The sequence below is a fragment of the Pagrus major genome, chromosome 7 (genome assembly GCF_040436345.1).
Source record: "Pagrus major chromosome 7, Pma_NU_1.0".
In the NCBI taxonomy this organism is placed as follows: domain Eukaryota; kingdom Metazoa; phylum Chordata; class Actinopteri; order Spariformes; family Sparidae; genus Pagrus; species Pagrus major.
In genome coordinates, this window is record NC_133221.1 from 24,029,647 (window position 1) to 24,057,370 (window position 27,724).

Genomic DNA, 27,724 nt, shown 5'->3' on the forward strand with positions numbered 1-27,724 from the left:
TGGCCTGGGACCCAGCCCTCCAGCATAGGCAGCACAATCAATGCCAAGATCACAGAGCTCCGTGCCAAAAGTAAAATTGTTTCTGTTACAACAACCCCTTAAAACAGTGTTTACCACACAACGAACATGATCTACCTGGTAGTTACTGTTACTGTTACAGTGTCACATTTGTAGCCAGGTTTTACCTGTTAGAGGGAAATTGTTTTAAGTGGGCAGGTTTTTATCCCTCCCTAGTTTTGCCCATGTTGATGTTCATTGTAATATCAGTTCACTGCTAATAAAGTCCATCAAATTAAAAGTTTGCCTAACAGACATTTTTTCAGCATTACAGATATTGAAATATTGCATTTATAGACTGCAGTCATGTAGCTGGGATGGTAGAAAGTAGTATTTCAGTAGTAAAGGCAAAAATTAAGTTTCGTCACTTTCATATGTGAGTCACGTGTTTCTTATGATAGAAATTTATATGACGTTGCATGAAATAATTCATAAAAAAGTATGTAATTTTTATAATCATATTGCAAATTTCATAGGCTGACATTTAAGAATTCTTATACAAAAAACATGAAGAAAACATAGTTTACCATGGCATTACATTCCCATAACATACAAAAAATCTATATGTAATGGTATATATTCCTATATCTTTTTATACAGATTTTTATTATATGCCATTTAATAAACTTATATAAAACATATAAAGACAGCATAATTCACCTGCAAAAAATATTCACTTTTCATAAAGAAAACTTACATATAGTGGTATTTATTCATATATGTAAAGTATATGTCTTTAAACAGACATAGTAAAAAAAACTGCAAAAATTATATGAAATGTGTATGGAAAACATACGTTGACATGTGCTTTCCTTATTTTCTACATATATAGTTTTCACATGATTGTTATATAATTCTTTTTATTATCTTGTATGAAAATAATGCAAAAGTGGCCACTTTCAGGAGTAAATCATATACTATACATGAAACATACAATACATGAAACATAAACTGAAGGCGGTGGAAAGTTATAGGTTTTTTTTATAAGTTTCTTCTATTTCTTTTCCGTATGGGCCCGCTCATTGTTAAAGTCTCTCGGGCTGGTATCCATTGATAAGCACTCCCTAACGTCAGCACAACAGAAATGTGCTGAAATCAGATTAAATTAATGAAAGTGTGTCACCATTTTCCCTGTAATGAGGCACATTAACAGAATTATACCAAATATAAAACTAATTAAAGACAATTACCATGTGCACCTCTCGGACCACGTGTAGAATAACCTTAATTTGGTGCCGGATGTTGGCTTTGACCCATAATGCCCTTAACTAAACTCTGCCCCTGCATTAAAATAAGAGCTTACATAATATCTTAAACAAACATCTTTTTAAGATTGTGCTTTTCAGACACCTTTTCCAACAATACTCCATAATTAACACCTTATTTTATTACTTTTTAATCACTTTTTAATGGCTTTATGAACTCAAATACTCTACTCCAGGGTTAGACCAATGTAAATAGATCAAAACTCATATCTGTGAGACACAAGCAATGCAACAAAGGGAAACTTCAATCACGCTTCTGAAGCCCAAGCTTACTCCTGAGACTATGGTGCCATCCTGTGGCAGAAGTATGGCAGCATATTGTAGAAGATCCAGACAACATAAATGTTCACTTTAAAACTACATTATTGGTAGTTTATATAATTACAATAAACTTTTGCCAATATGTTATTCAATTATTATTACACACAAGCAACTAAGATCCCTGTTAAGACTGCAAGCATGGAAGTTCATCAGAGCTGACTGGGACATGCTGATGAAACACAAGAAAATGCAAATACTGTGCAGAGAAACTATTGAGCATAAATGATTAGTTGGAAAAATAAGTAGGAACATACTGAATGACTTCCCTATTACAAGCAAGTCCTGCAATAAAAGTGAATAAGTCATATTTTTTGTTATAATTGATGGAGATGGAGACAATATATTCCACATACACAGTACTCCTATTAAAAATACATTTCATCCAGAGTAAGGCAGCACAGAAACAGTTCCAAACAAATCAGGAAATAAGGATACGGAAAAAGAATGGAAAACAGATACTTCTTTAATTGGAAAAATAATCGTATTTTATTACCAGGCTTTTGTGAGAACTTGATTCTAATCGGTCAATAACACCTTTCTACTGTGTTATTTCTGAATAGCAGACCCCTGCTGTGTACGTTGTTCTGATAATTGATTCTGGAGGACTTAGTGGAAGCAATGAAATCATTTCAAATAAAAAAAAAACAAGGTTCTAAATCAATATTTTGTCAAATTATTGTTTTTAGCAAGTAGCTGTGTATTAAGTGAAATAATGTACAGTGAGGGGGGAAGGTGGTTGTAGACCTCATGCATCAATCTGTTGGGGTTTATTTTGCCATAATTACCTGCTCACTGTACGTTATCTCTTACTTGTAGCTGTTCTGGAGCTTTCAATCGTTTGACCATCTTTAATTCTATGACAACCGGCTAAACTCCATCTGAAGATCATGTGATATGATCAAAAGCTTCAGAACGGTTACAAAACCAACCTTGTTTTGCTGCACGAGCAGATAAAAGATCCAAATGAATTTACATACAGTGGTAATGATGTGGACAAGGATGTTCTTAAAGAGACAGGATACTGTCGAAAAAACTGTTGCGGATGAAAAAGCACAGAGATAACTATAGCCATATACTGTAGTTGGCACTGGAAGGAAAAATAAGTGTAGTTCGTAAAGCAGATATACGTCATACTACATTGTACAAGTGGAGAATATGTTCCCTCCAGTCAAAATCTTGTATTTCTTATATTCCTACAGTGAATGTTGGAGCTTCACTCTGTACTGTGTCTGTGCTGAGTTTGAAACCATAAACCTAATAAATCTGTTTGAAACTAAAAGGCAGTTTTCATTTGTTTCTCCTTTTTTTTTTTTTTTACAATGTTTTAATAAACTAAAGCATTTTATTACAACAAGAGGATAAATTAACTACTGAAGACAACTGAAACAACTGAGAGAAGCAGACATTTTTTTTACACCGATGCATGAAAGGAAAATAAAACGGTAACAAAAGCATTTTTGATAGATCCATGTAAAACATTCACCAAATCTTTCAAGTTACATACATTTTTAAAATACAGGTCCAATAGATAACATGATAATGTACAATATTTACATCACACGGTACCATCAAAATGATATCAAAGACATTTTTATACTTGACAGAACAAGTTAATAAACCAAGCAAGCACACAGTAAGTTTGACTTTAACTTTCATGTCTACATAATGATAATGTATCCGTCAATGGTGTCCGTTTGGAAAACATTCAGAAAATTAAATGCAGGGCCTGATCGTTATGTTTGCTACATAAAGCTACTGGCTAACTGAGGTTGTTAAATAGACCAAGGCTGCTAAATAATTCTTGCTCCTAGTGAAGAACATATTAAATCACAATCCCAACAATTTCCATGTAACAAAACAGATATTTTTCTTTTGATGCAATCACATGATCAGGAAGACCATGGAGAAACCCTTGAAGTCCAGGGTACAAGGCATTGTCATTACAGCAGTAGGCTATATTGCACAAGCGAGCCAGCATTCAGGAGATAAATCTATAACGGAAAACAAAACGGCCTGAGATGCATAAAAAGACATTGAGTGTTAAAGACATGCATCTCTATTCACAGTATTCATTAATGAAGACGAAGGTAGTTGTCCTGCCTCCTTTAGTGTGTGTGGAAATGACTGATGGTCATGAAGGCAGGAGAGTACAGGTGACCACAGTGATTTTATTTTCTGTTCGCAAGGCTGTAGCAGCAGTAGCGTTTGCCTGAATTTAATATATATAAAACAGCATGCGATGACCGTAAGAGGGGTACGCTAAAGGACGTGTCCCACAGTAGTTTGTCATATTATTGACCCAACTTTAAAAGTAACTATTTATTATCTCAAGTGCAAGAAAGGCAGCTCTAGCCTAACACAAAGGGACAGTAGATAAATACTAGGTCCTTCCTAACTTGCCTCCATCTATTTACTCTGGGTTATCTTGTCGAGTCCAGGCCATGCAGGAATGTAATAACGAGGCAAAGTGCCTTCCATGAGCCTTTCCATCCACAACCCCAGGCGGTCCAGTTTGTGGTGGATCTGCAGAGTGGATATGCTGCGGGATCGGTTGGATTTGCGTGGCAGATGGTCTTCGCGGGAACTGGACCTCGACCTCCCCCCTGAAGTGCCCCCTTCGTCCTCGGACGACTTACTGTCGAGGTCTTCCCCTGTGTAGACCGGCTTAAAAAGACAAAGGTACTTCTTGTGCCCGTTGAGCGCCAGCACATAGCCGGTGTAGTCCATCTTGTGGTTTCCTCCATCGTCCTCGTCTGCATCAATCTGTGTAGCGTCCTGGGCGTATTCCAGCAGAGTGTTCATCCACTGGCTGTGCTTGTCAATATTCAGGAAGGAGAAATGCAGCGTCAGGCTCCTAGGAGAGAGATGAGAGAATGAATGTGATGAAGTATCTATAAACATGATTGACCCATTATGCACATTTCCAACCCTATGTTTTTATACAGGTACACTACAGTAGCTTTGCTTTCACAGTTTTAAAAAGTCCTTATTTATCTTATACTGGCCCCTCAGTTCATCCTCTGTCTGACTCATGACAAACTTCTGTTAGCATCTCTAAAAACAATAAATAAATAAAAAAGAATCACCCTAGTTAGTAATCTATGCAGCTAGTTAGCTCAGAGAGCAGCTACAGCTAGCGGTCCTATTAGCAGTTGACTCTGCTCCACGGAGGACATCAGAGACAAAACCAGAAAATATTTTCTCCATAAAATGTGTTCCACAACAGAGTCGGAGCATCTGTAAATCACCTCATTATGAATAGACACACTGAGTGGGTGGATGGACGTTTTTCAAAGATTCAACTTTTCACTCAAATTGTTAGCCCTGATATTATTATTTGTAATGAAACAAAGTGGTATTTTCACTAGTGTTTTTAGACCTTAATGTATATATGACAATGAAAATAAGCAAATGCACAATAGGTCCTGTTTAACACACAACAAAAATGTTCTTGCTCCACACAAGGAAAAGTGAATGTTTAGTTTACCCTGTGAAGGAGTAGACCTCTTTGGCAAACTTGCTGAGCAGGATGTTCTTGGAGGCGTCTGTGAGAACCAGCACGATGTTCATGTGTCCCGGCCTCAGCTTCACCAGGTTGCTGATGTAAGTGATATCCGTCAGCTCAGTCACCTCCACAAAATTCTTCTTGGGAGGCCGACTAAGGATCAACAGCAAAAATACAGAACTTTAAAAACACGACGATAAATTGTGCACTCTATAAAATATGTAATAAATGTATTCTTGCCTTGAAGTACCACCAGACCCTGGTGACCCATTTTCTGCTTTTGTTCCATCTTTGGCCTTTGGTTTAGTCTGTTTATCATCACTTGAGTCACTGAAAAACACACAAATAAAATGTTTTGCCCAAAGGGGATGTGCAGGCGTAGAAGGAAAAACATGATAGCATTATTACTGTCTTTTCTTTGGCAGCCTTTCTATCTTTCTTCACCGTGTTTTACTAATCCCAGAAGATGGTGATGTTGCTATAGTTACATTTTTTGGTGGTCTAGTTAAACGTGTGTATGGTAAAGCAACCAACCTGAAGGCCTGGATGACCACAGTTCCAAACAAGATGAACAAGGCAGAGAAGATGAGGGACAGAAGAGGCATCATCTCACGCCTGCAAATCACCACAGATGTCTTAGTGCAACAAGATACATCTGTATTTACAGCTGGGTTGTCATCATGTGTTCTCCTATAACAGGTTAAGAGTTAAAGATCTCTGCCTACCAGTTGTTATGCAGAATATCGTCAATGACTTCAGACAGGTAATCGTAAGAGGCATAGATCCATCTGATTACAAACATCTGTAGAGTGACAGTTGTTTTAGTAGCAGGACTGGTGGTTGATATTAACAAACAGTACTTGGTTATAAGAATATTGGCTACACAGACAAACATTAGTTAGATACCCTACATTACTGAAAAGGAACATACAGAGGCAAACTCGTTGTTGAGCTCGGGCAGCATGGCGTCATGGATGAGGATGGACGGGTCCCTCTGCAGTCGCTCCAGCTCCTCCAGAAGACGCTGCTTGTCTTCCTCGCTGCCGTTCCAGGCGCTCACTGGCTTGTACAAGGCCTTGCCTGCAGCATTACGCCTCTCCAGGATCACCACCTGAGTAAAAACAAAAAAAGTCTAATAATATGAATGTTGAATGATACATTTTCTCAGGAGCAAGAGAGGTATCAGGTCAAGCGTCTAATCCAAAGACTTCATTGAAAATTTAAAAAAGAACTTTGTGAGTCTTTTCTATTTTGTTTTTTTTGGTGTAATTGGGGGCCGACCTGAGCCGTCATTAATTTGTCTTAATTCAGAGCACTAATACATTATTTTACTGATGAGGGGAGACACTTCTTTGTTTGGGTAAAATGTTTAACTAATAGCTATCACCATGAAACTTCCCCCAGTCGATTACTTACATTAAGATGATTATTTTTTGGTTTTACAAGTTTTCTGAAATTTTATGTGTAAATATTCCATTAGTCTAGACGAAGACAAGTTATGGACACAGTTTTCACCTTTAGTGTCTCCCCTTAAAACAAATTTGCTATGCTCATAGATTCACAGTGGAACCTGCAGATGTAGTGTTGGACGTGTATGAACGTACCTGTGTTGGTGACTGTGCACTATCTTTGTTCTGCATGAGGATGTCACAAAGAGGCTGCTGTAACCGCTGGTACACGTAGGCAAATCTAACAACCTCCTTGCCGTTTGTGGAGGCAAACGAGAGAAACGCCTGGTTCCCAAAAGAAAAGGTCTCTTCATCACCTGTGATCAGCAGGACACAGTATCTGAGGGGAGGAAAGACGTGACAGTAACTTAGCATATCCAAACTAATTCACAAACAGTGTGTAAGCAGACGTCTAAAAATGAGGTTCTCGTACTTCCTGCGTCTGTGGAACTGTTTGACAGGACAGAGCTCATCAAAGAGCTTCTGATTGACCAGCCGTGGCACGAGCAGAAACTTGTTGTTTGACATGAACTCATCAATGATTTGCTTTTTCATTCCTTTGGCCTGCAGAAGACAAACATGATCACATAGAAAAACAAGAGTAAACACAAGTGCAACTAGATCAGTGTATACGAAATGAGTGAATAGGAAAGTGTAATAACTTTCTTTCCCTGAGCTCCCTGCTGCTGTGATATACCTGTATAATGTCAGCAGGCTTGTCAGTGTTCTCTTTGAAGACCAGCATGGTTGGAGCGTAAGTGTTAATATTGAACTGTTTCTGCAGGTTGGCGGTCTCTGAAAGGCCCTGGTCCACATAGCCAAACTGCAGGTAGTCCTTATAGGCAAAAGCTGTCAGCTACGGAGATAAATCATTAACATGTTTGTGTTAATAATGCAATTAGTGTCAGTTGAACCTGAGGTACTTTTCACATAAAATGAATACAAGGCAAGAGCCTACTTTGTATAACAGAGGAACTACAGGCACTTGGTCGAACAGAAGCACGTGTGGCTTGTTGAGCTCGTGCCAGCTGTTCAAGAACTGCAGGTCATTCTTGTCGGTGACCTGAAACAGAGAAAATGCTAAATGTTTCATTGACATATATAAAGGAATGTTTTAGTCTTCCTTCCTGTAATGGACTGCGACTGTTTTTTTCCGAGGAAAGGCAGATATTTACCCGCTCCACTAGTCTCTGAGGCAGAAGGTCTTCTACAAACTGCCTCAGGTGCTCCTTTGCCACAGCGTAATGGAAAAACGTCACTTTGCCATTGATGACTCCAAGTATGGATGGGGTGCGATGGGCTCCGAGGTGATTGGCTAACCTCCTCTCATAGCCCACATCCACCACACCTATCCCAACACCTGCAAGGATGGGATATCCATAAACATAAGCACATCAACCCTTTCAACTCGTCCTGTGCAATTTCATAGATGTTATGATTTATAAGTTCATCCCAAACCTAGAGTCTCCATCTCCTGCACCACCTCCTTCCAGACAGGCTCGATGTGGATGCAGCTGAAGCACCAGTCAGAGGTGATCTTTATCAGGTACGGTCTCTTGTAGCTGTCGGGCACCACGTCGTTGACATACTGGTTAAAGTGCAATATGTACTTGCTGTCAGCAAAGTCCCTGTGGTTCTTGCTGTTGAAGGGAAAGTTGAAGAAGGACTCGTCGAAGTAGAAGCTGTCATGGCGATGACCATAGCGACCGCCACCATACGGCTGGGTGTCATCTGTCTGGCCGTAACGGTCATAATTGGCACGTTTGTCCTCATTGGAAAGGATCTAGATTTGAGGAAAAGCAAATGTCAATATGGTGGACATCTTCCTCACATACATACATATATTACTGGCTTTCATTCCAGCTGACAGCTTGAAATAAATAAAAATGACTCGCCTCATAAGATTTGGTTATCTTGATGAACATGTCCTCTGCTCCTGGATTTTTGTTTTTGTCCGGATGCCTTGAGAAGAAGATGCTCATTAGTTGAGATCTGAATGATGATGATGAGAACAGGTCAGGGTTATGAGAAATATTTACCATTCTTTTGCAAGACGCTTGTAGACCTTCTTGATCTCAGCCTGGCTTGCACTCCTGGTCACTCCTAAGATTTTGTATGGGTCTATCTCAGGCCCGGCATGGGCTGCTCCTGTCAGCAGCACCAACAGGAGGATCAGCACTACAGCCAGTGGCACAGACATCTTTGGCCCCGCCATCACAGCTACCTGAGACACGTTAGCAGAGCTATCACCATCAGGAGGAATACATCAGCACAGTGTTCAGACCTGAAACGATGACATAGCCTTTAGCTGACAGCGTTTCCTCCACACTGGCGTTAGCCTTGTAATGATTCATAATGATGAAGGCAGCTAAATAGGGTGGCATTATAGCATGCTAACTTCACAAGCTAGACGAGCTAGGCATGTCAGCTACAACAACAAACATTTCAATGCTACAATCCTGCTGACATGTCTCTCGGCTGTGATATCAACGTTATACATCGAGGATAAAAACGTTTACGCATTTTCTTTTTTCACATTAGGGTTAGTTACGTTGCTACAGCAGCTAGCTGTCTGTCTCAACGCAACAGCTCTACGTTCCCATTCACCTGCAGCAGACGCGCTCAGCCGGTACTACGCCACATAGTGAATGTAGCTTTTCATGCTGTTCAGCTTGTTGGTTAACGCTGATGTGAAAAGACAGCGAAAAGGGCAGGGTGTGTTCAACAGCATCCCACAGTTCCTCCCCTCAGGACGAGCTGACAACCTGCTGCTGCGAAGCAGGAGTAGAGGGGGAGGTGTCCAGCATCGAAAGTCATTTCGGGAGATTGAGTATTTGATGATAAATTAGGCTTCTTTTGTGTGTGTTCGGTTTAACCCTCGTCGCGCCGTGGCTTTTAGTGTGAACGTATTGAGGCACGCCGGCCGTGTGGCAGCGGCACGCGGTATAACAATCAAACGCACCTTGTTTTTTCTCTCTCCGTACTCTCTCAATGGACCAATCACAGACAGCGGTGATGTAAACAAGGAAATGGCGAACGCAACCGAGAACAAACAAGAGAAAGGGAAAGGAAACTTGTGATATTTTGACAGGAACAAGGTGTCTGTTCCCTTTAACAAGCGTGTTGAATCATTTTGGGATACCGACTGACTCTGACATCGTGACAAAAGTCACAGTGTTTATGATATTTTCCGTCTCGCTCATTGAGGTCTTTTGTTTTGAATGGAGGAAAGACACAGGAAGATTCTCCAACGCAACAGGAGCAATCTCGTGGAAGGCTTGGACCCAACAAACCTCTACGATGGCCTTATTGAAAAAAGGGTTTTCACCCAAGACATGATCGATGAAATCAAGGTAAGACATCGAGTTTCAGGTTGACTCCCTGTTGTTTGTGAAACATTATGCTGGTGGTTACACACCTGTTACTGTGTCTCCTATCAGAGCTCTGGGACCAGGCGCGAACAGGCCAGAAAGTTAGTTGTGGACTTAGAGACCCGTGGGAGTCGAGCCTTTCCATTATTTCTGCAGTGCCTTCAGGAGACAGGGCAGCACAGTCTGGCAGAGCTCCTACAGAATGGAGCTCCAACAGTTCAGCTACAGCCTGCTACACCTACTCAGGCTGATCGCCCTGTTCTCCAGCCTCTCCCAGTGTGTAAGTGTGTCAAACTATGGTGTATGTCATGAATAATAAAGTCATAACTATCCTTAAGCATGATCTGGATAATAATGATTTAGGGTGTCGTGTATTACTCATATATGTGCTGTTTGTTTCTGTAACAGCCTCTCCAATGGATGTGGATAAGCAAAGAAGAGATGATGTCCCTGTCCATCCAGTACCGAGACCCAATACTACTCCCACTCCATGTAAGCTATGTGGTTAATTTACTTTTTGGTTACAGTCTGATAAGTTCCTTGATGCTTAACACATTGATGCTTATGTCCCAGCACCTGAACGGGAGTACAGACTAAGGCCTCAAGGCAGAACCAGACGAGACAGCATTCAGGTGAGTAACATTTATTTATCATGCATTTGATCAACAACAGAAGGACAAAGGCTGCTGTAGAAGCAAATTGGCTTTATCAAATTATCTTCTATGCTTCCTTCTTTCTGTCTATGTGCGTGTCAGAGCTATAAAATGGACGCCAGCCCGTGCGGACACTGCCTCATCATAAACAACGTGGAGTTTGACCCCCAGAGCGAACTCAGCAATCGCAGAGGGTCCAACATAGACTGTGACAAGCTGGAGAGCAGATTCAAGGCGCTCAACTTTATCGTGGATGTCAAGACGAACCTGAAACAAAGAGTAAGAATCACAGTCCTTGAAAAACCACATGTAAACCTTTGAGCTCCTGCTTGGAAAGCTAACAGTCATCTCTGCATTTCAGCAAATCAAACACGAGCTGTCAGCTTTATGTAAGAAGGATCATTCACAATATGACTGCTGTGTGGTCATCATGCTGTCACACGGCACTGAGGTATGACATGGCTAATTATTATACCAGCTATGTTAGAATATCAATGAGTAATAAAATGCCATCAGATCTTTATCTCTGACCTACTGGAGTCTGGAGTCCAGATGAATTATACGACCTAATGTAAGCTCATATCTTTGTTTACAGGTGAGCCACAACCGCTTCCCTGGTGCCGTGTACGGTGTGGATGGACAGCATGTCCCGGTCCAGCACATCACAAACTACCTCAATGGCCAGCACTGTCCGTCTTTACAGGGCAAACCCAAACTTTTCTTCATCCAGGCTTGCGGAGGAGGTAGCTAATCTTGAACGTACTGTTGAATAACTCCATTAAAAATTAAAAAAAAGGAAACTCATAGGGAAATATTTGTGCTTGTTCCTGAGGTGAAAGAGACACAGGCTTTGAGGTGTCCCCGGATGAGGTTGAACCATCCATCGGCAGAGCAGATGATCAGACGGACGCCATTCCCATGTCATCCAGCAGCGACTCTCTGAGCATGTCCGATGAACCGGACGCCAGAGCCACGCTTCCGACCCCGAGTGACATTCTGGTGTCCTACTCTACTTTCCCTGGTGTGTTTGCATTGCATTCACACATCTGTGCTTATTTTGATTAATAACTCAGTCTTTCAGATGCAAGTCAGAGGTATAGATGGACTCGACTTGACCTGTATGTCTTCGTAATGCCGCTTTGATTGTATGAATGCAGGTTATGTTTCTTGGAGAGACACCCAGTCGGGCTCCTGGTACGTCGAGACACTAGACCGTATTCTTGATGAAAACGCTGCTACGGATGACTTGGTCACGATGTTGATGATGGTGAGCTTCTCTCAGTATACAGGCAAAGTTAGCTGTGGCTCTCTTAAACTCCCTTCATCATTCAGAGCTTTTAAATTCAAACATACACACATATGATTATTGCCTGTGCTTGTTTCCAGGTTAACCACGAAGTCTCCCAAAACTCTGCGAAGGGGCTCTACAAACAGATGCCTGGTTCCTTCAACTTCCTCCGCAAGCTTCTCTACTTTCAAAGCCAAGCATAGCGGCAAAGTTCAGCTCTCGGTTTCACTTTCAGGGAATCTTAGTCTATTTCAGTGCTGTCAGGCATGACTGTAATTGCTTAGGATTATGATTTAGCAGATTTGTGAAGTGTATGTATTTGTTAAATTCTGGTTCTACTTTTACTGACACAATCATGTCTTATTTGATTTTCATGTCCTGTATTTTTCTAAATGAACTCTGTGGGTTTTATGTGTCATCTTGGAAAATATTAACATCTTGTGAAAATGTGGTTCAGGTTATTTTTTATATATTATTTTTGTCTTATGAAGACATAGCATCTGTCAGTGTTTAAGAATAGACAATCATTGTCAAATACCTTGCTGATTTTTAATTCATATGTCTTAAATATACTGATTTTGTAACAAAACTGGATTTTTTGGAGTTATTTTCTGAAAATGGAGGTGGAGGAGAGGGAATACAAGCAGAGACAAAATGCTATGTTTTTAGCAACAGTACTTGTTGCCATTATATATTAGCATGCTAGTGTTGCTGTGTGTGCTACCACCGAGTTACAGTATGTGAGGCTGATGACAAATGCAAGTAAAACAGTAGTGTACTTTATGAGACAGTAGATGGTGTTTGTGAGTCACAGAAGACTCAAGCTTCTAGATGAGTCTTATATTTGCAGAGGTCTCCATAAAATTAGAAATGTTGCTGTTTAATTTGAATGTCAATCACTGTTTCAAACAGGTTTATATTCAATATCCTAAGCTGCAAACTATTGCAACACTTTAAAACAAGTCACGAGACATGAACATCACCATGACATTTCTCATATGGAAGTGGAGTCTACGGTAGCCTATTATGTATTTGGAGAACTGTGAAAACATTGGTTCCTTTTTTACCTTGTTCACCAGTTCCTCCATACAGCTCAAATGTCAAATAAAATATAACCACTAAAAAGTGGTTTTAATGTCAACATTGCTATCCATAAAGACCTGCCTCCAGCATGGCTCGATTGAGATTGACATTTGTAGTTTTTGTTGAAATGTCTCTGTAACTACTGGATGGACTATCAGATTTCCATGAAACTTGTTTCCGATATCCGAGGTGCCCAGTCCACTTACTTTCCATACTTGACATTAATTAATGTCATTAGTAATGTGTTTATCTACTATTCCAAGTGAAGAAAAACGTCTATTAAAAAAAAGGTCTATTAGCAAATGTTAGCATGTTAACATGGTGACCATAGTAAATTATATATATAGTAATTATACTTGCTTAACATCAGCATGTTAGCATTAAACTCATAGCACTGCTTTGCACTGTTGACTCTGAGCCTTGTTTTCTCTCTTAGAGTTGGCCAAATAATTCACCAGAAAATCTCATTTAATCAAAATTCAAACAATGGAAACCTGATCTGTCCTACACATCTGTGAGTGGCTGAGGATTTGTTAGGGTTAGAGTTCGGTCAGGTGTTTACTAAAGTCTACTAAAAATAACTCACCAAAAGCCACATAAATAAATTCTGGTTCTTTATTCATTTCTGGGTGATCATTATTTTGTATTCTCTTCTTCCTTCTTTTCCTCCTCATTGTGATCTTTGATGGTCTTTTTGACATCTTACTCTTCGTTCTGTGTTTGTTTGCTGCAGTGGTTTTGTTTCTTTCCTGAATAGAAAAATCCATATTGTTTATACTCTTTCTGCTCAACAAACTCAATGAAGCTTTTGAGGATTTTGCATCCATGTCTGGTCCAATCAGGTTAAACCTTGATCCTCGGGATCTGTCTTTCCAAACTATTGCAACTATTGCAAACACCCACCCCCAGACAGGTCTTGCACTTGACTCTCTTTACTGGCAGCATTTCTCTGTTTCTCTTTAATAAACTTTAATGCGTAACATGGGCTGAAAACAACTCAAACCATTCACCTGCCATACGTTTTGTAACTCAAGATAAGATTATTGATCCCTCGTACAGGAAATTCAAGTTGACACAACAGCACAAAGGAACAAACAGTGTGCAAGCAATAACAAAAGGTAGCAGGGCAAGTGTAGGAATATACTCTGAGAAAAACAAAATAGAACTAAATAAGAATAAAAATATAATTCCTGAGATATACAGTGGGTACGGAAAGTATTCAGACCCCTTTAAATTTTTCACTCTTTGTTTCATTGCAGCCATTTGCTAAAATAAAAAAAGTTCATTTTATTTCTCATTAATGTACACTCAGCACCCCATCTTGACAGAAAAAAACAGAAATGTAGAAATTTTTGCAAATTTATTAAAAAAGAAAAACTGAAATATCACATGGTCATAAGTATTCAGACCCTTTGCTGTGACACTCATATTTAACTCACATGCTGTCCATTTCTTCTGATCCTCCTTGAGATGGTTCTACTCCTTCATTGGAGTCCAGCTGTGTTTAATTAAACTAATTGGACTTGATTAGGAAAGGCACACACCTGTCTATATAAGACCTTACAGCTCACAGTGCATGTCAGAGCAAATGAGAATCATGAGGTTGAAGGAACTGCCCAAGGAGCTCAGAGACAGAATTGTGGCAAGGCACAGATCTGGCCAAGGTTACAAAAGAATTTCTGCAGCACTCAAGGTTCATAAGAGCACAGTGGCCTCCATAATCCTTAAATGGAAGAAGTTTGGGACGACCAGAACTCTTCCTAGACCTGGCCGTCCAGCCAAACTGAGCAATCGTGGGAGAAGAGCCTTGGTGAGAGAGGTAAAGAAGAACCCAAAGATCACTGTGGCTGAGCTCCAGAGATGCAGTAGGGAGATGGGAGAAAGTTCCACAAAGTCAACTATCACTGCAGCCCTCCACCAGTCGGGGCTTTATGGCAGAGTGGCCCAACGGAAACCTCTCCTCAGTGCAAGACATATGAAAGCCCGCATAGAGTTTGCCAAAAAACACATGAAGGACTCCCAGACTATGAGAAATAAGATTCTCTGGTCTGATGAGAGGAAGATTGAACTTTTTGGCGTTAATTCTAAGCGGTATGTGTGGAGAAAACCAGGCACTGCTCATCACCTGCCCAATACAATCCCAACAGTGAAACATGGTGGTGGCAGCATCATGCTATGGGGGTGTTTTTCAGCTACAGGGACAGGACGACTGGTTGCAATTGAAGGAAAGATGAATGCGGCCAAGTACAGAGATATCCTGGAAGAAAACCTCTTCCAGAGTGCTCAGGACCTCAGACTGGGCCGAAGGTTCACCTTCCAACAAGACAATGACCCTAAGCACACAGCTAAAATAACAAAGGAGTGGCTTCGGAACAACACTGTGACCATTCTTGACTGGCCCAGCCAGAGCCCTGACCTAAACCCAATTGAGCATCTCTGGAGAGACCTGAAAATTGCTGTCCACCAACGTTCACCATCCAACCTGACGGAACTGGAGAGGATCTGCAAGGAAGAATGGCAGAGGATCCCCAAATCCAGGTGTGAAAAACTTGTTGCATCATTCCCAAGAAGACTCATGGCTGTACTAGCTCAAAGGGGTGCTTCTACTCAATACTGAGCAAAGGGTCTGAATACTTATGACCATGTGATATTTCAGTTTTTCTTTTTTAATAAATTTGCAAAAATTTCTACATTTCTGTTTTTTTCTGTCAAGATGGGGTGCTGAGTGTACATTAATGAGAAATAAAATGAACTTTTTTGATTTTAGCAAATGGCTGCAATGAAACAAAGAGTTAAAAATTTAAAGGGGTCTGAATACTTTCCGTACCCACTGTACATACAGTGTACACCCTTATACAGACTGTTTGTGTACATGTGCAATATCTGTCATTAACTATAAGTGGTGTATGATATGAGTCTTGGTGGATTAGGAGGCACTGTGTGCTGCAGTGTTGTGCAGTCTGATGACTGATGGTATGAAGGAGCCCCCTGAGCGCGCTTTGAGACACGCGGCTGGGCGAGTCTGTGGCTGAACAGTTCTCAGTTCAAGCATTCAGCTTTCCTCTCATCGTCTTCTCAGTCACTGCCGCCACATTGTCCAGTTCCATCCCCACCGCAGAGCTGGCCTTTCTGACAAGCTTATTCAGTTTGGTTACGTCGCACCTGCTGATGCCACCCCTCTGGGATCCAGCTCTCTCAAAATCAAGCAAACAGGCCATACTCTATACATGTATACATCCATCTGTATCCATGTAGTTGTCCTGAGTACAGTAACTGTTCACGAACGAAACCGATAGCTTCCTGAAAATTAACGCCTATTGAGCAGTAGTACTATATCAGCATACTTAATGCCCAGTTGAAAGTAAAATACAATGAGCTGATCCATGCTGTTGTGCTGGGAGCAGCTGAGCAAAAGTAAAAATATGGCTCTGAAGGACAGGAAGGAAAAAAGTATTGTGAGGGAAAGCAAAAGTCTGCCTAAAAAAATTCTCGCCGTGACCCTTAGGGGCCTCCATAGAAGACAGATCATATGCCCTTCTGACATCTTCCATGATATATCAGAAGGCATTGTTCCAGCTGAGTTGTCCCTGTGTCTTACAGACCTGATAGGCAAGAGGTATTTCACACTACATATGCTCAATCAGACCATCAGCAACCTTAAATAACATTTACTGACAAAACAGACCGACCTCAGATGATTGGAAAGGGATTTTACGTCAAAGGGACCATTGGCGGAAATGCCCATGAGAATTGGTGTCATAAGGCTCCTTCCATTTCTTTTTGGTCATTGTAGGCTTGTTGCTTGCTGTAACACCAAGGCAAACTGAAGCGACAATGCATTTCCTGGAGTGAAAGATAGCAGAGCACAGACGCTTGCTGCAGTCAGCATTTCCGGGTTTTCGTTTAAGGCCAAAGCATCATTACCCTCCGCTTGTGAGGAAATTTGGTCCTCTGTCTGAGATTTGGACAATGTGCTACGAGGGAAGGCATATGTTCTTTAAAAGGGCAAATTCACAATGCACAAATTCACACAGTATTATTGTTACTCCACATGTACTGTATTTTTTTCTGTATGCTAAGAATAACTTGTAATATCCAGTAATTTATCAGACTGCTGCTCCTCTCAGCTCCCAGCGTCGTTCTTTTTGTGTGCCTTGGCCTGGTTCCCAATAGACTTCGCACTGCTGCACCTCAAACTTTGGGACAAAGTGCTCTCATTTTGGAGATTACAGCCAGTTGAATAGGAAACCACTGTAGTTAGGTTTTGCACAACAGATGCAGACTCCTCTATAGACTTCGCTGTAGATCCGAATGTATAAATACTGAGTGAGTATGTCCCCACCATCAGTCTTGCCTGCCACTGGGTCCTGTAAAACCATGCTTCGCTTCAGCATCACACTCTGTGAGTATAATCATAACCATAATAACATTAAAGATGGCTGTAGAATACATAAACATGTAAAATATATGTTTTCTTACAAAGAAGCCAAATCGTGGTTTTAGTAAAAGAAAATAAAAAATAATACTGTCCATTTAAAACTTGTTAAATGTTCTGTTTTTATGGATTTCAGTCTAACAGTGCCTTTTCTTTTCAGTGCTGACAGCAACCTTTCTGCTCGTAAATGCAGGTAATGATCTCTCTCTCTCTGTGCGTGTGTGTGTGTGTGTGTGCATAATATGAGGATGCTTGAATATATTTTTGCCCATGTGCCCTTGAGTAATTACTTCCACATCCGTTTTTAGATTTCCCCACAGAGACAGTCACCACCTGTGCAGCCAACTCAGTCCATCGGCTGAGCTGTGGTATGACTCTGTTCACTCTAAAACTTTCTGTCCTGATTTGCTTACATTTTGCCCTCAAGAGCTGCTTTGGTTTGTCTGACTCATCCAGATACTGGAGTGATCAATGTTGAGACAGCACTGTACGGACGTGCAGACAATGTGACCTGCAGCGAGGGAACAGCTCGACAAGAGACTTCTGACACAAGCTGCCCTACGGTGTCTGTCACAGCCTCCCTCGGAAATAGGTATACACTTGTTTAAATTTTGATTTATGTTGCACAATGACATGGCTACCAGGATGCAGTAATCACAGCCTAAGAGACAGTACAAGGCCAGTGGAAAGGGGCATTTGATGAGAAGAGGGGTGTCAGGGAGTCTTGGCTGAGTTTTTAAGGTAGCTGATCTCTTACCGAACAAGCATATATTGACATATACTGAAAAATGTAATGTAATACATAAAAATACATCTCAAAAATTAGAACAAAGTGAGAGTGTAGTATACCCAAATCACAACACTGTAGTATTTTAAAGCAGGTGTTAACGTTCAGCCAAAATGTGGCATTCCATCTCTCCTCTTCTATTGCATTCCTGCCACAGTGTTGTTCAGATCAGCTGCCCCCTCAAGTGGCTGCCATTTGTTACACTAGCTAACCTTTCTAACGCTAGCTAGCAAATGTTAACATTGCTAACGTTAATGTTAGGGCAGTACAGTATCCTGGCCAATTATTATAAATAAAAATCAACCATTTTTATGTTTTCTCCACAAACTGGCAACTACCAAGACTCTTGATGCTAATGAAACATGGACCGTCAGAAATCTTACACAGAGATAAACAAAACAATCATTTTGGACCCAACAAACATTGTAAAATTATCAATACGCAATCATAATGATGTTTTCAAGGAAAATACTTTCATTCGGCACCTTTCTACAAGCTCTGTAGATGTTGTTGTTTTTTTTTAAAATGATTTGTCTACATAAAAATGTTATCAATGTGACCTTTGTTTTGTTGTGATTCAGCTTTAACTGTGCTCTTTATGTTCTCCCTGCAGCTGTAACGGAAAACGGGTGTGTGAGGTAAACAGTAACATCGTCAGCGAATTAAATCCCTGCCCACACACCTCTAAATATCTGCAGACCAAATACACCTGCGTGCCAGCACGTAAGTCACAGCTACGTGAAACCAACGGTAAATGCTAGACAAAGCAACAAACAGGTGCTCTCTGCATGTTAATGAGCAGACAGGACTCTTTATGTCCTGATTGAATAAAGTGGGCAGCGATACCAGAAAATAGACTTTCTCTTTTACTGCATGAGCAGGAGGAGGAGAGACAAAAGTACTGACCAAACACTATAACAGTGATTACGTTTGGAATACAGATTTATTTAACACTTATTTTAATTTTTAAAAAAGATATATATCACTTACAGCAGCTTTAACTGATTTGGTTGGTTTATGTTTTCGCCTGTTTGTACAAAAGATTTCAAACACAAAGGAAATGTAGAGTACAGCTTGTGACATTGTTTTTGTTTGTTTTACGCTTTTGGCCCTAGCTGTTTGGTGTGGGTTTCAATGATTCAAACAGCATATGTAATGTTGCCTAGAACCTGTGTGCTACTCTGAAGTCCTATTTATAGTCTGATCTGAAGATCAAGAATAAGAAGAGGTGTGATTTATGACACAAAATGTGTCAACTGGGTGTTAGGGGTTTGATAACAGATGTTTACCATGATTCATGTTATTTTCACAGTTCACAAAGTGACATGTGAGCACTCTTTGGCACACCTGCAGTGTGGTAAGATCACTCTCTCCCCTCTTTGTATAAATGTTGCATGAATATGAGAGAGGTGTTATTGTACTTGATTGACTCCAGCACCCACTTACCCCTCACCATACATAGCTACATATTTACATACATATATATACCCACTTTCCTTTCTGCAAAATATAAATAAGTACATAAATAAACAACCAATACAAAACAATACAGTTACAATTACTTCATGTCACTTCAGCATCAGCACTGTCTCCATCTCCTCTGCTTTTTGCCAGATGAAGGGCAGGTTCTAATGATCTACTATGCTAATTATGGACGCCACGACCGGCGCACATGCATTCACTCATGGCCTACTCCTCAGATCCAAAACACTGACTGCTCTCGCCTCGTCACCCAACAAGTTTCTGACCGGTACAGTTGGCCTTTTATTTACCTTCATAACACTTGTGCATCGCTAGAGGCAAAATTTGTGATGCCACCTACTTGAGCTGTTCTCAAAAACACCCAAATTTCATATGTCCTAACTCACATTCAAGCCTGCATTCACACATCACTCTGTCTCAACAGCTGTGCTGGGAAAAACAGCTGTATTGTCAGAGCAGGCAACTCAGTGTTTGGAGACCCCTGTTTCGGCATTTACAAGTACCTGGATGTGTCTTACAGATGTTTATGTAAGTAGCTCAAATCCATTACTGAAGCTTGTCTGTGATCAGAACACACAGACTAACAGACTATTATGCTGTATTTTTTTATGGTATTAGAGCCTAATATGTCTCTAAAAGGAGACATATTATGCTGATTTTCAGGTGTATAATTTTATTTTTGGGTTACTACAAGAATAGATTTACATGTTTTAATGCTCAAAAAACACATCAGTTTTCTTAAACTGTCCAGTGCAGCAGCACTGAATTCCCCCTCTGTCTGAAACTCTCTTTAAGGCCCCCCTCCCAAACACCCAGTCTCCTCTGATTGGTCAGCTCACACATGCCTGAACCGGCAAAGCTAACAACAACAGAGCAGCTGTGCTAAATTAATTCTTAAGTGCCAAACTAGCCTTAAATTGTGCAAATGTGTGACTGTGTGACGTAGTGTGTTGAAGTCACATAATTAAAGATGAGACTAACGATGAGGCGTTTCCAGAGCAGTGTTTTCTGTGGGAGAGAGGAGCTTCTGTTGATGTGGAATTTGACCTTCCTCTTCTTGGCTCTATTAATCCACGTATTCCATTTTTAGTGTGGTTATATTGGTTCTTGATTTTAGAAAAAAAAATTGTCTAAGCAACTGCTGTAACGCAGACACAGTGTAAAAGGCAGGGGTTTGTTTTTTGCCATTCTGCAGTAACCCAATCAGTGACTTTTCCGAAGTCAATCTTTAATCTGTTTTTTTTTGTTGTTGTTGCAGATAGGATCACTGAAGAGGAGACTTAAGTGTGAGATCCCAATAAGATCACACCAAATATATATTCAATTAAATAAAATACATTCAATCAGCTGCATGTGTCTTGTCATTTCACGATTAGGTCTTCATTATTTTAACAAAAATCTGAAGAAATGTGCAGCAGCAAAGCTTCATGAATCCTATCAGATCTAGAGTACCAGATTCATCTGAAGCTCTACTGCAGTGTGCGGAAACCCTGAGGGGCAGGTGAGGATTTTTTTTTTTTTTATGATGATCAATTTCCTACATCTGATCTAATTTGTTTTCTCTCCCATGTTTATGACTTGAGAACTGCTGGGAAAAAAAGGTTTTGCCAGGATTATCTTTCTAAGTATTTTTTTATTTTCATCTTTGAAAAGGTGGAGAAAAAAAATTTCAGGACAATATTTCTTTCATGTGTGAAACCAAGTGAACCAAAAAATGACGTGCTTTTCTAAAGAATATATATATATATATATAAATATGTAGTGGCCATTTGTCGGATAATCTAAATCAAACTTTAAATCAAACTTCATGGTAAAAATCAAAGAGCCACTGCTGCACCATGGGTTTGTGATGTACGCAGGCAAAAGAAATTCAATGTCCATTTAACGTTCCTTTGGTTTTCATGATTTATTTTCCAAAAACAAGCAAGCAAACAAAGAACAAAGGAAATCTGCATGCCTTAAAAAAAACATAAAACATAAAACATAAAAAAAACATAGGCCCACACAGGTGCATCCTGGTCCTACACCTATCCTTCTGCCTATATAACCTTGGGTGCCCACAGAGTTACCCAACTTCCTAGAACAAAACAAAAAACAAAACAAAATACTAACTCGACAAAAATGAACATGCTAAAGAGGGAAATAAATACACTAAACAAATAACTAGCAAGAGAAAATGCTATCAAACTCTAATCTAAATAAAGCAAACATCTAGAATAATCAAACAAAAAATACTGCTTGTTATACGCAAAAATAACAACCGTAACTAACAACAAACAAATAGCTCCAACAATATATATTAATGGACTTAGAAAGATCATAGTCATAAACTCAGGAGAGAAAACAATTTAGATCAGACTTACAAAATGGATCATCAGAAGAAGAAAAAGTGTCCTCACATGCCCCTCAGGGCCTCTGTTGCAGTAACACTCTTACAAAAGATAACAGTTATTTTCCAGGAAGTCCTCAGAGAAAATAACATTGCAACATATGTTCATTTGCTGACATTTGTTTGGCAGTTTTCAAGCACCCAGACCACATTTTTGTAAAAAGCAACTGCAGAACTGGTTTGACCTCAAAGATGTTCCATCAACTACTTTGAAAAGTTGAGCCCCTCGTTTAATCCAAATTAGTGTCTGTTTTATTCCAAAGCAAGCACTGTGAGGAGGGTAAAGAGATACATTAGGAAGACTGGCGAGGACTCTGCGGTGTATACCTCAAGGACAGGGAGCATTCATTCAAGGAAGTAAAGGTAAAAAATCGAACTGATGATTTGAAAAAACATGAATGAGTCTGTTGTCAGTCTGGAAAAACTGTTCTCTGAACAGGATGATGGATCAACAAAGGAGTAATCCATTTAAATACCCTTCTTGTAAGTTTTTCAATGCTGTCTTTCACCAAACTTTATCTCTCTTTTGTTTGGGGACCTTTGCATGTGTCACCTTGTGGTATTTCTGGTAATGTGAGGATTATCCTCTCTCGTTGTTAGCAATGGCGCAAGGTCGAGCTATTGTTGTGCGCATAAGACAAAGAGTGTTCTTTGACGAAGCAGAATAAATACTGGTGTGTCTGTTCCAGCCACCATCATTCCTACTGCTCGCCTCAGGCTGGATCTTCTAAAAAACCATGCTCCGCTTCAGACTCAGCACCACACTGTGTGAGTACACAACTAACTGACTAATAGAGCAGTATTTTAAATGAGTTAGTTGTTTTTTAAAAGTATTTTCAAAGAAAGATGTTAATATATAACTATGACTGGAATTTCAGGATGCTGGTTGGAGTCATCATTGACACTGTGTGTGCACCATGGATGTATTTAATAATACAGCACCAAATATCAAAAAATTAACACTATTGTTCTGATAGTTCTTATGAGGGGGCAGATATCTTAAAAATGGCAAATATCATCCTATAACATCCTTGTCTGTCTTATCATTATAGTTGACCCAACACATATTTTGCAATTCGATGATTTTAATCTTAGCAATGCATGTACAATTCTCGGGCACATAAAGAGAGCACAAGGAGTACTCTTTGACGTTATGTAAACCTTGTCAAATTATGTATTTTCCCTTTTTTGTCAAAGAACAGCTTGCTTACAATCATGTTTTTTTTTTCTTTCCAATTACCTGCCAATTCCCTGCCAGTAAAATACTTTGCCAAGCAAAGTCTTTTACAGTTTGACACATTACAGCTCCAAAATTTCTATGATTGCATTTCTAACTGTCTAAATGTCTAATATCACAGCCCACCTCCTCTAGCCTTATTAGTCAGGAAATTTGAAGAAATACATCTGATGAGCTTTTGGATGTGTTGAGAGACATATACTTAATATAGACTTACTAGAATCTTCCCATTGGTTTAAGCTGTTTGTGACCAATGTAAATCAGGTGACAGGACCCTGATTCATCTTTTATTGCAGTTTTCCCCTAAAGTTCAAATACTATGAGTGTAAATACTAAATTTTTGGGGGTATAATCACTGGGAGAAAATTGTTCCAGATGTTGCAGTTGCTGTTTTGGGTTACTCTGACAGCTCCCCTAAACTGCCATTATAGATCCAGATAAGATATGTGGCTTTTATATCTTAACATAGAAGCTTCAAAATCATGTTGATGGTACAGTGTCTTGTAACAGGATGAATGGTGTCTCTGTCTCAGCCACTCCGCCCCTATCACTTATTTCTGCATTACATAACTTCAATGAGAGGGTAGGATCACAGCATTACATACATGTTTACTTCAAGATAAAAGTTTTTAACACATAACATTGTTATGACGCAATGAGTTTTGTTTGTAGTTAGCACCTACATAATGTCTGACAAATTGTTAGAGACCTGGAATTTGTGGTGATGCACTCAGAAGCTGGGGGGGGGGGGGCAATTCGCACAAACTGTCGATTTCTACATACTGTATGTAGCTTTATTGTTTGTATAGCTGAAAGGGTTTTTTGAGGGAATGAAAATCTGCCTCCCCTCCTTGTTTTAACCAGCTTTATTTAGAGATCAAGTACTCCTCGTCTCATTTATATTGTAAAATGATGATATCATAAAGAAAATTGACTGGGTTGCAGCAAAGTACTGTAGGATGACTTATGTGCCTCTTGTAAGTACAATTAACTGATCATATTTTAAGTGTATACCACATTTACTATTGTTTTATGATATTTATACTTGAACACATATTCAAACCTTTTTGAATAAAGTTGTGTTCTGCGATAAAGCAGAATACCATAAAGATCCTTCAAGGTTTAAAGCAAGACTTTTTAAACTTTTGCTTGTGTTTGGCTGATGCAGTTTGACATGTTTCTTTTCCAGTGCTGGCAGCAACATGTTCACTCTTCATGACAGCAGGTAAATGTCTGAGAGCATATAAGAGAGCACTCGTGTTTATTTTCTGCATACAGTTTACGGTTTGAACACACTTCAACTTACATTTTCGTATCTGTCATTTTAGTTGTTTCCACAGAGAGAGCTATCACCTGTGCTGACAGCTTCAACGTCCATCGCCTGAGCTGTGGTATGACTGAGCTCTCCACGTCTTTGTGTCCACGTTAAGTCTGATGGCCTTAATAAACTGACTCTACCGGTGCTGACACATTTTGCACGACATTTGGGGAACTACACATTCAAATTTTGTCTGGATTGGAGTGGCCAGTGATAAGTTGTGTAAAGCCAACATCCTGCAGGCTTTCACTGCTATCAGTCACATCAGAGGGTAACATCACTGATAAGTTCATCTGTGCTACTTACAGGATTCCTGGTGAGGGGTTGGAGTCTTTGTTTGGGATGAAAACCTGCAAATATTTGGCTCAACATTGGTTGACAAGCCCTTGGTTTAAACCAGTCCTGCCCAAAGTAGGGTCTGAGGCCAAAAGTTGGTGCAAAACAATAGGTGTTTGCTTTTGGCCTGTGGTCCATCATGAAGTTTCAGTTTTCAGTTCAGGCACCCTGGTTTAAACATTCTGGCCTTTAAAAAACAGAAAAGACACTGGCAGGGAGCTCCCCATTCCCATTGTCCTGCAACCACAAATATATAACCTCAAATATTCTACATTTACAGGTTTTTTTGAAAGTTTCAGATGTAAGTATACAGGATGTACTATACAGTATCATCCTGAGCCAGAGACTGTGGAAATACAAAGATAACAACATATTATTCCATATAAACAAATATAATGAAGGGATCTAAAAGGAAGCTTTCCAGCTGCTCTTGTTTCTGAATTCCTCCCTTGGTGCGTCACAGATATCGGAGTGATCATTGTGGAGGCAGCACTGTATGGACGTGCAGACAATGAGACCTGCAGTGCAGGCAGACCTCCACAACAACTTGCCAATACAGACTGCTACCAGGAGGGCACAGTCGACATCCTGAAGAGAAGGTACACCATAAATGGAATAATAGAATAAAAATATACCATTTTAACTTAAGTGCTACTGCTGGCAATGGCAACTTAACATTGCACCTGACTTACATTTGCCACAAAAGAAAGTGCGGTGATGACATAGTGCAGTCTGCTACAGTATTTTATTTGCACCATTCTGGTTTTAGTGGGCTTTATTGGGCTAAAACATGCTCTTGTTCTCTTTCCCACAGGTGTGATGGCAAGAAGGTGTGTGAGCTAAACATAAATTCTGTCCAAGCCTCTGATCCCTGCAACGGCATCTACAAATACCTGGAAACCAACTACACCTGCTTCCCAGCAAGTCAGTCACATATCTGTGTCAAACTACCAGTGAAGAAAAGCTGCATGTTTTATAGTTTATCTAAAGCGATTCATTCATATTACTTTGACAGTTCACTTTGCTACATGTGAGCACTCTTTGGCACACCTGCAATGTGGTAAGATTACAATTTTTGTTTTTTGCATTTATGGAAGATTCATTTGATCAATGAAACATAACATTTTACTAGGTGCTCGTTTATTTGCCTGCTTCTTGACTACCTTTACATCCTCCCTGCCTTGCCAATTCTTCCTCCTCTTTCTATCAGATGAAGGGCAGGTTATATTTGTCTACGGCGCTGACTATGGCCGTCGTGACATGACCACATGCTCCTACAAGCGGCCTGCCTCTCAGATTGCGAATGTCCACTGCACACGCCACACCAGCAGAGTTGCTGACAGGTACGGCTGCACGCTCTTTGTTACATTTAAGAAATAAATCAAGAGGCAATTTCATATTAGCACAGGTAGACAGGTGAGTTGGAATTCTTGCAAGGCTCCCTGAGACAATTAAGAAGAAAGTAACACAGATATGAAAATGTAAATCGCTACCATCTTTCACCTTCTTCAAAAAACATATGTCACTTGTGTCCACAGCTGTAATGGCAAAAACAGCTGTACTGTCAGAGTGAGCAATTCACTGTTTGGTGATCCCTGTGGCGGCACTTACAAGTACCTGGAGGTGGCTTACATATGTGAATGTAAGTATCTTAAGCCATTGTGTGGTGTCCATATGGGGAAGTGAGATGATGTGGAGATATTTCCACTTCACATTGCAAGCACACTGCTGGTAAAACAGCAACTCCAATCAAAAAGAGAAACATTTTACAGTGATAATTAAAAAAGATATCTATCATCACGAATACATATAGCTCCTCTCAGCTGTAGTGCAATGTATGCAGCAAGATTGTTTTGGTTTGAGTTGCAGAGTTTTGGAGATATCTTTTGTTGAGATGTCTGCCAACGCTTGAATATAACTCAATTCACTTGGCTAAAAGATACATTTGAAAAACTCAACAGCAATGTCTCCGACAGTAAATCATGACACAGTTAGTCAAGATAATCCACAGCCCGTGTTGGGAGCAGCTTAATGTAGGAACCATTTTATTTTTGCCATATCACTACGCAGAAGTAATCTGCTCATGGACAAGAGGCTTGTGTTTGTGACCGAACAGGATGTAAAAATGAATTACCTGCCTTGGCTGAACACAGTAGATGCACGCTTCCTTCTTGCGCAATGATAAGATTGGCAGGTGTACTTCGGTAGAAAGACAATAGTTCCTACATACAACTGCCAACAACAAGGTCTGTGGATTATCTTGAGTAACCGGTTCATGATTTCTGGAAAGAGACATTGCTGTTGGGAGTGCCATCTAATTCCATTATATTCAAGAGAGGACAGACATATTTACTGCTGATATCTCCAAAAATGAGCTAATCAAAACAATGTAGATGGATAAATAGCACTACAGGAGAGAAGAGAAGAGGAAAAAAATATGTGTTTTTGATTTAGGGGTGAACTCTCCCTTTAGATTATTTGTTTGAATTGAATTTTTTCTGTTCTTTTGCAGATCCTGTGGTCATTCCAAATCAGTCTGTGTGAGCATACTGCAATTTCATTCATATCCCAATAAACCTGCAGTGCATTAAATATACCTGTCAGTTTGTCATTTTGTCCACTGGTGAGAATAAACTACAAAAAAACTACAGCAGGATCCTATTTCTGATATATAACTCTACTAGAGCACCAATATGGAATAGTTTGACCCATAAAGATCATTAAGAAGTTCAGTGATTTCAATGATTTT

At 39.9% G+C, this 27,724-nt stretch overlaps 3 protein-coding genes across 3 annotated transcripts; 2 read left to right on the forward strand and 1 right to left on the reverse strand.

The window, feature by feature from the left end:
- Nucleotides 1–3,033: 3,033 nt before the first annotated feature.
- Nucleotides 3,034–9,386, reverse strand: dnajc16 (DnaJ (Hsp40) homolog, subfamily C, member 16). The gene is made up of 15 exons (XM_073471204.1): nt 9,204–9,386; nt 8,636–8,820; nt 8,492–8,558; nt 8,055–8,379; nt 7,772–7,956; nt 7,555–7,659; nt 7,294–7,452; nt 7,030–7,160; nt 6,753–6,936; nt 6,080–6,259; nt 5,874–5,950; nt 5,683–5,763; nt 5,389–5,478; nt 5,131–5,301; nt 3,034–4,497 (listed from the first exon to the last, which is right to left on the reverse strand). The coding sequence occupies exons 2-15, from the start codon at nt 8,809–8,811 to the stop codon at nt 4,050–4,052; spliced, it is 2,379 nt and encodes a 792-aa protein (XP_073327305.1). The 5' UTR covers nt 8,812–8,820; nt 9,204–9,386; the 3' UTR covers nt 3,034–4,049.
- A 277-nt stretch (nt 9,387–9,663) lies between these two features.
- Nucleotides 9,664–12,495, forward strand: casp9 (caspase 9, apoptosis-related cysteine peptidase). The gene is made up of 10 exons (XM_073470188.1): nt 9,664–9,949; nt 10,037–10,247; nt 10,376–10,459; nt 10,541–10,599; nt 10,723–10,899; nt 10,982–11,071; nt 11,216–11,363; nt 11,453–11,641; nt 11,778–11,887; nt 12,007–12,495. The coding sequence occupies exons 1-10, from the start codon at nt 9,818–9,820 to the stop codon at nt 12,109–12,111; spliced, it is 1,305 nt and encodes a 434-aa protein (XP_073326289.1). The 5' UTR covers nt 9,664–9,817; the 3' UTR covers nt 12,112–12,495.
- Nucleotides 12,496–17,233: 4,738 nt separating this feature from the next.
- Nucleotides 17,234–27,571, forward strand: LOC140999695 (L-rhamnose-binding lectin CSL1-like). The gene is made up of 17 exons (XM_073470215.1): nt 17,234–17,393; nt 17,587–17,619; nt 17,735–17,794; nt 17,883–18,018; nt 18,827–18,963; nt 19,526–19,570; nt 19,828–19,963; nt 20,120–20,223; nt 20,954–20,977; nt 24,511–24,546; nt 24,650–24,712; nt 25,439–25,574; nt 25,790–25,899; nt 25,991–26,035; nt 26,186–26,318; nt 26,514–26,617; nt 27,488–27,571. The coding sequence occupies exons 1-17, from the start codon at nt 17,324–17,326 to the stop codon at nt 27,517–27,519; spliced, it is 1,404 nt and encodes a 467-aa protein (XP_073326316.1). The 5' UTR covers nt 17,234–17,323; the 3' UTR covers nt 27,520–27,571.
- The last annotated feature ends 153 nt before the right edge of the window (nt 27,572–27,724 follow it).

Coding starts and splice junctions, on each gene's coding strand:
- dnajc16 (XM_073471204.1), bottom strand. CDS start 8,811: ATGGCGGGGCCAAAGATGTCTGTGCCACTGGCTGTAGTGCTGATCCTC. Junction 6,260..6,752: donor GTGCACAGTCACCAACACAG/GTACGTTCATAC, acceptor GTTTTTACTCAG/GTGGTGATCCTGGAGAGGCG. Junction 5,951..6,079: donor TCAACAACGAGTTTGCCTCT/GTATGTTCCTTT, acceptor GTCACTCTACAG/ATGTTTGTAATCAGATGGAT.
- casp9 (XM_073470188.1), top strand. CDS start 9,818: ATGGAGGAAAGACACAGGAAGATTCTCCAACGCAACAGGAGCAATCTC. Junction 10,460..10,540: donor CAATACTACTCCCACTCCAT/GTAAGCTATGTG, acceptor CTTATGTCCCAG/CACCTGAACGGGAGTACAGA. Junction 11,888..12,006: donor TGGTCACGATGTTGATGATG/GTGAGCTTCTCT, acceptor GCTTGTTTCCAG/GTTAACCACGAAGTCTCCCA.
- LOC140999695 (XM_073470215.1), top strand. CDS start 17,324: ATGTCCCCACCATCAGTCTTGCCTGCCACTGGGTCCTGTAAAACCATG. Junction 17,620..17,734: donor CTTTCTGCTCGTAAATGCAG/GTAATGATCTCT, acceptor ATCCGTTTTTAG/ATTTCCCCACAGAGACAGTC. Junction 24,713..25,438: donor CGTCCATCGCCTGAGCTGTG/GTATGACTGAGC, acceptor GGTGCGTCACAG/ATATCGGAGTGATCATTGTG.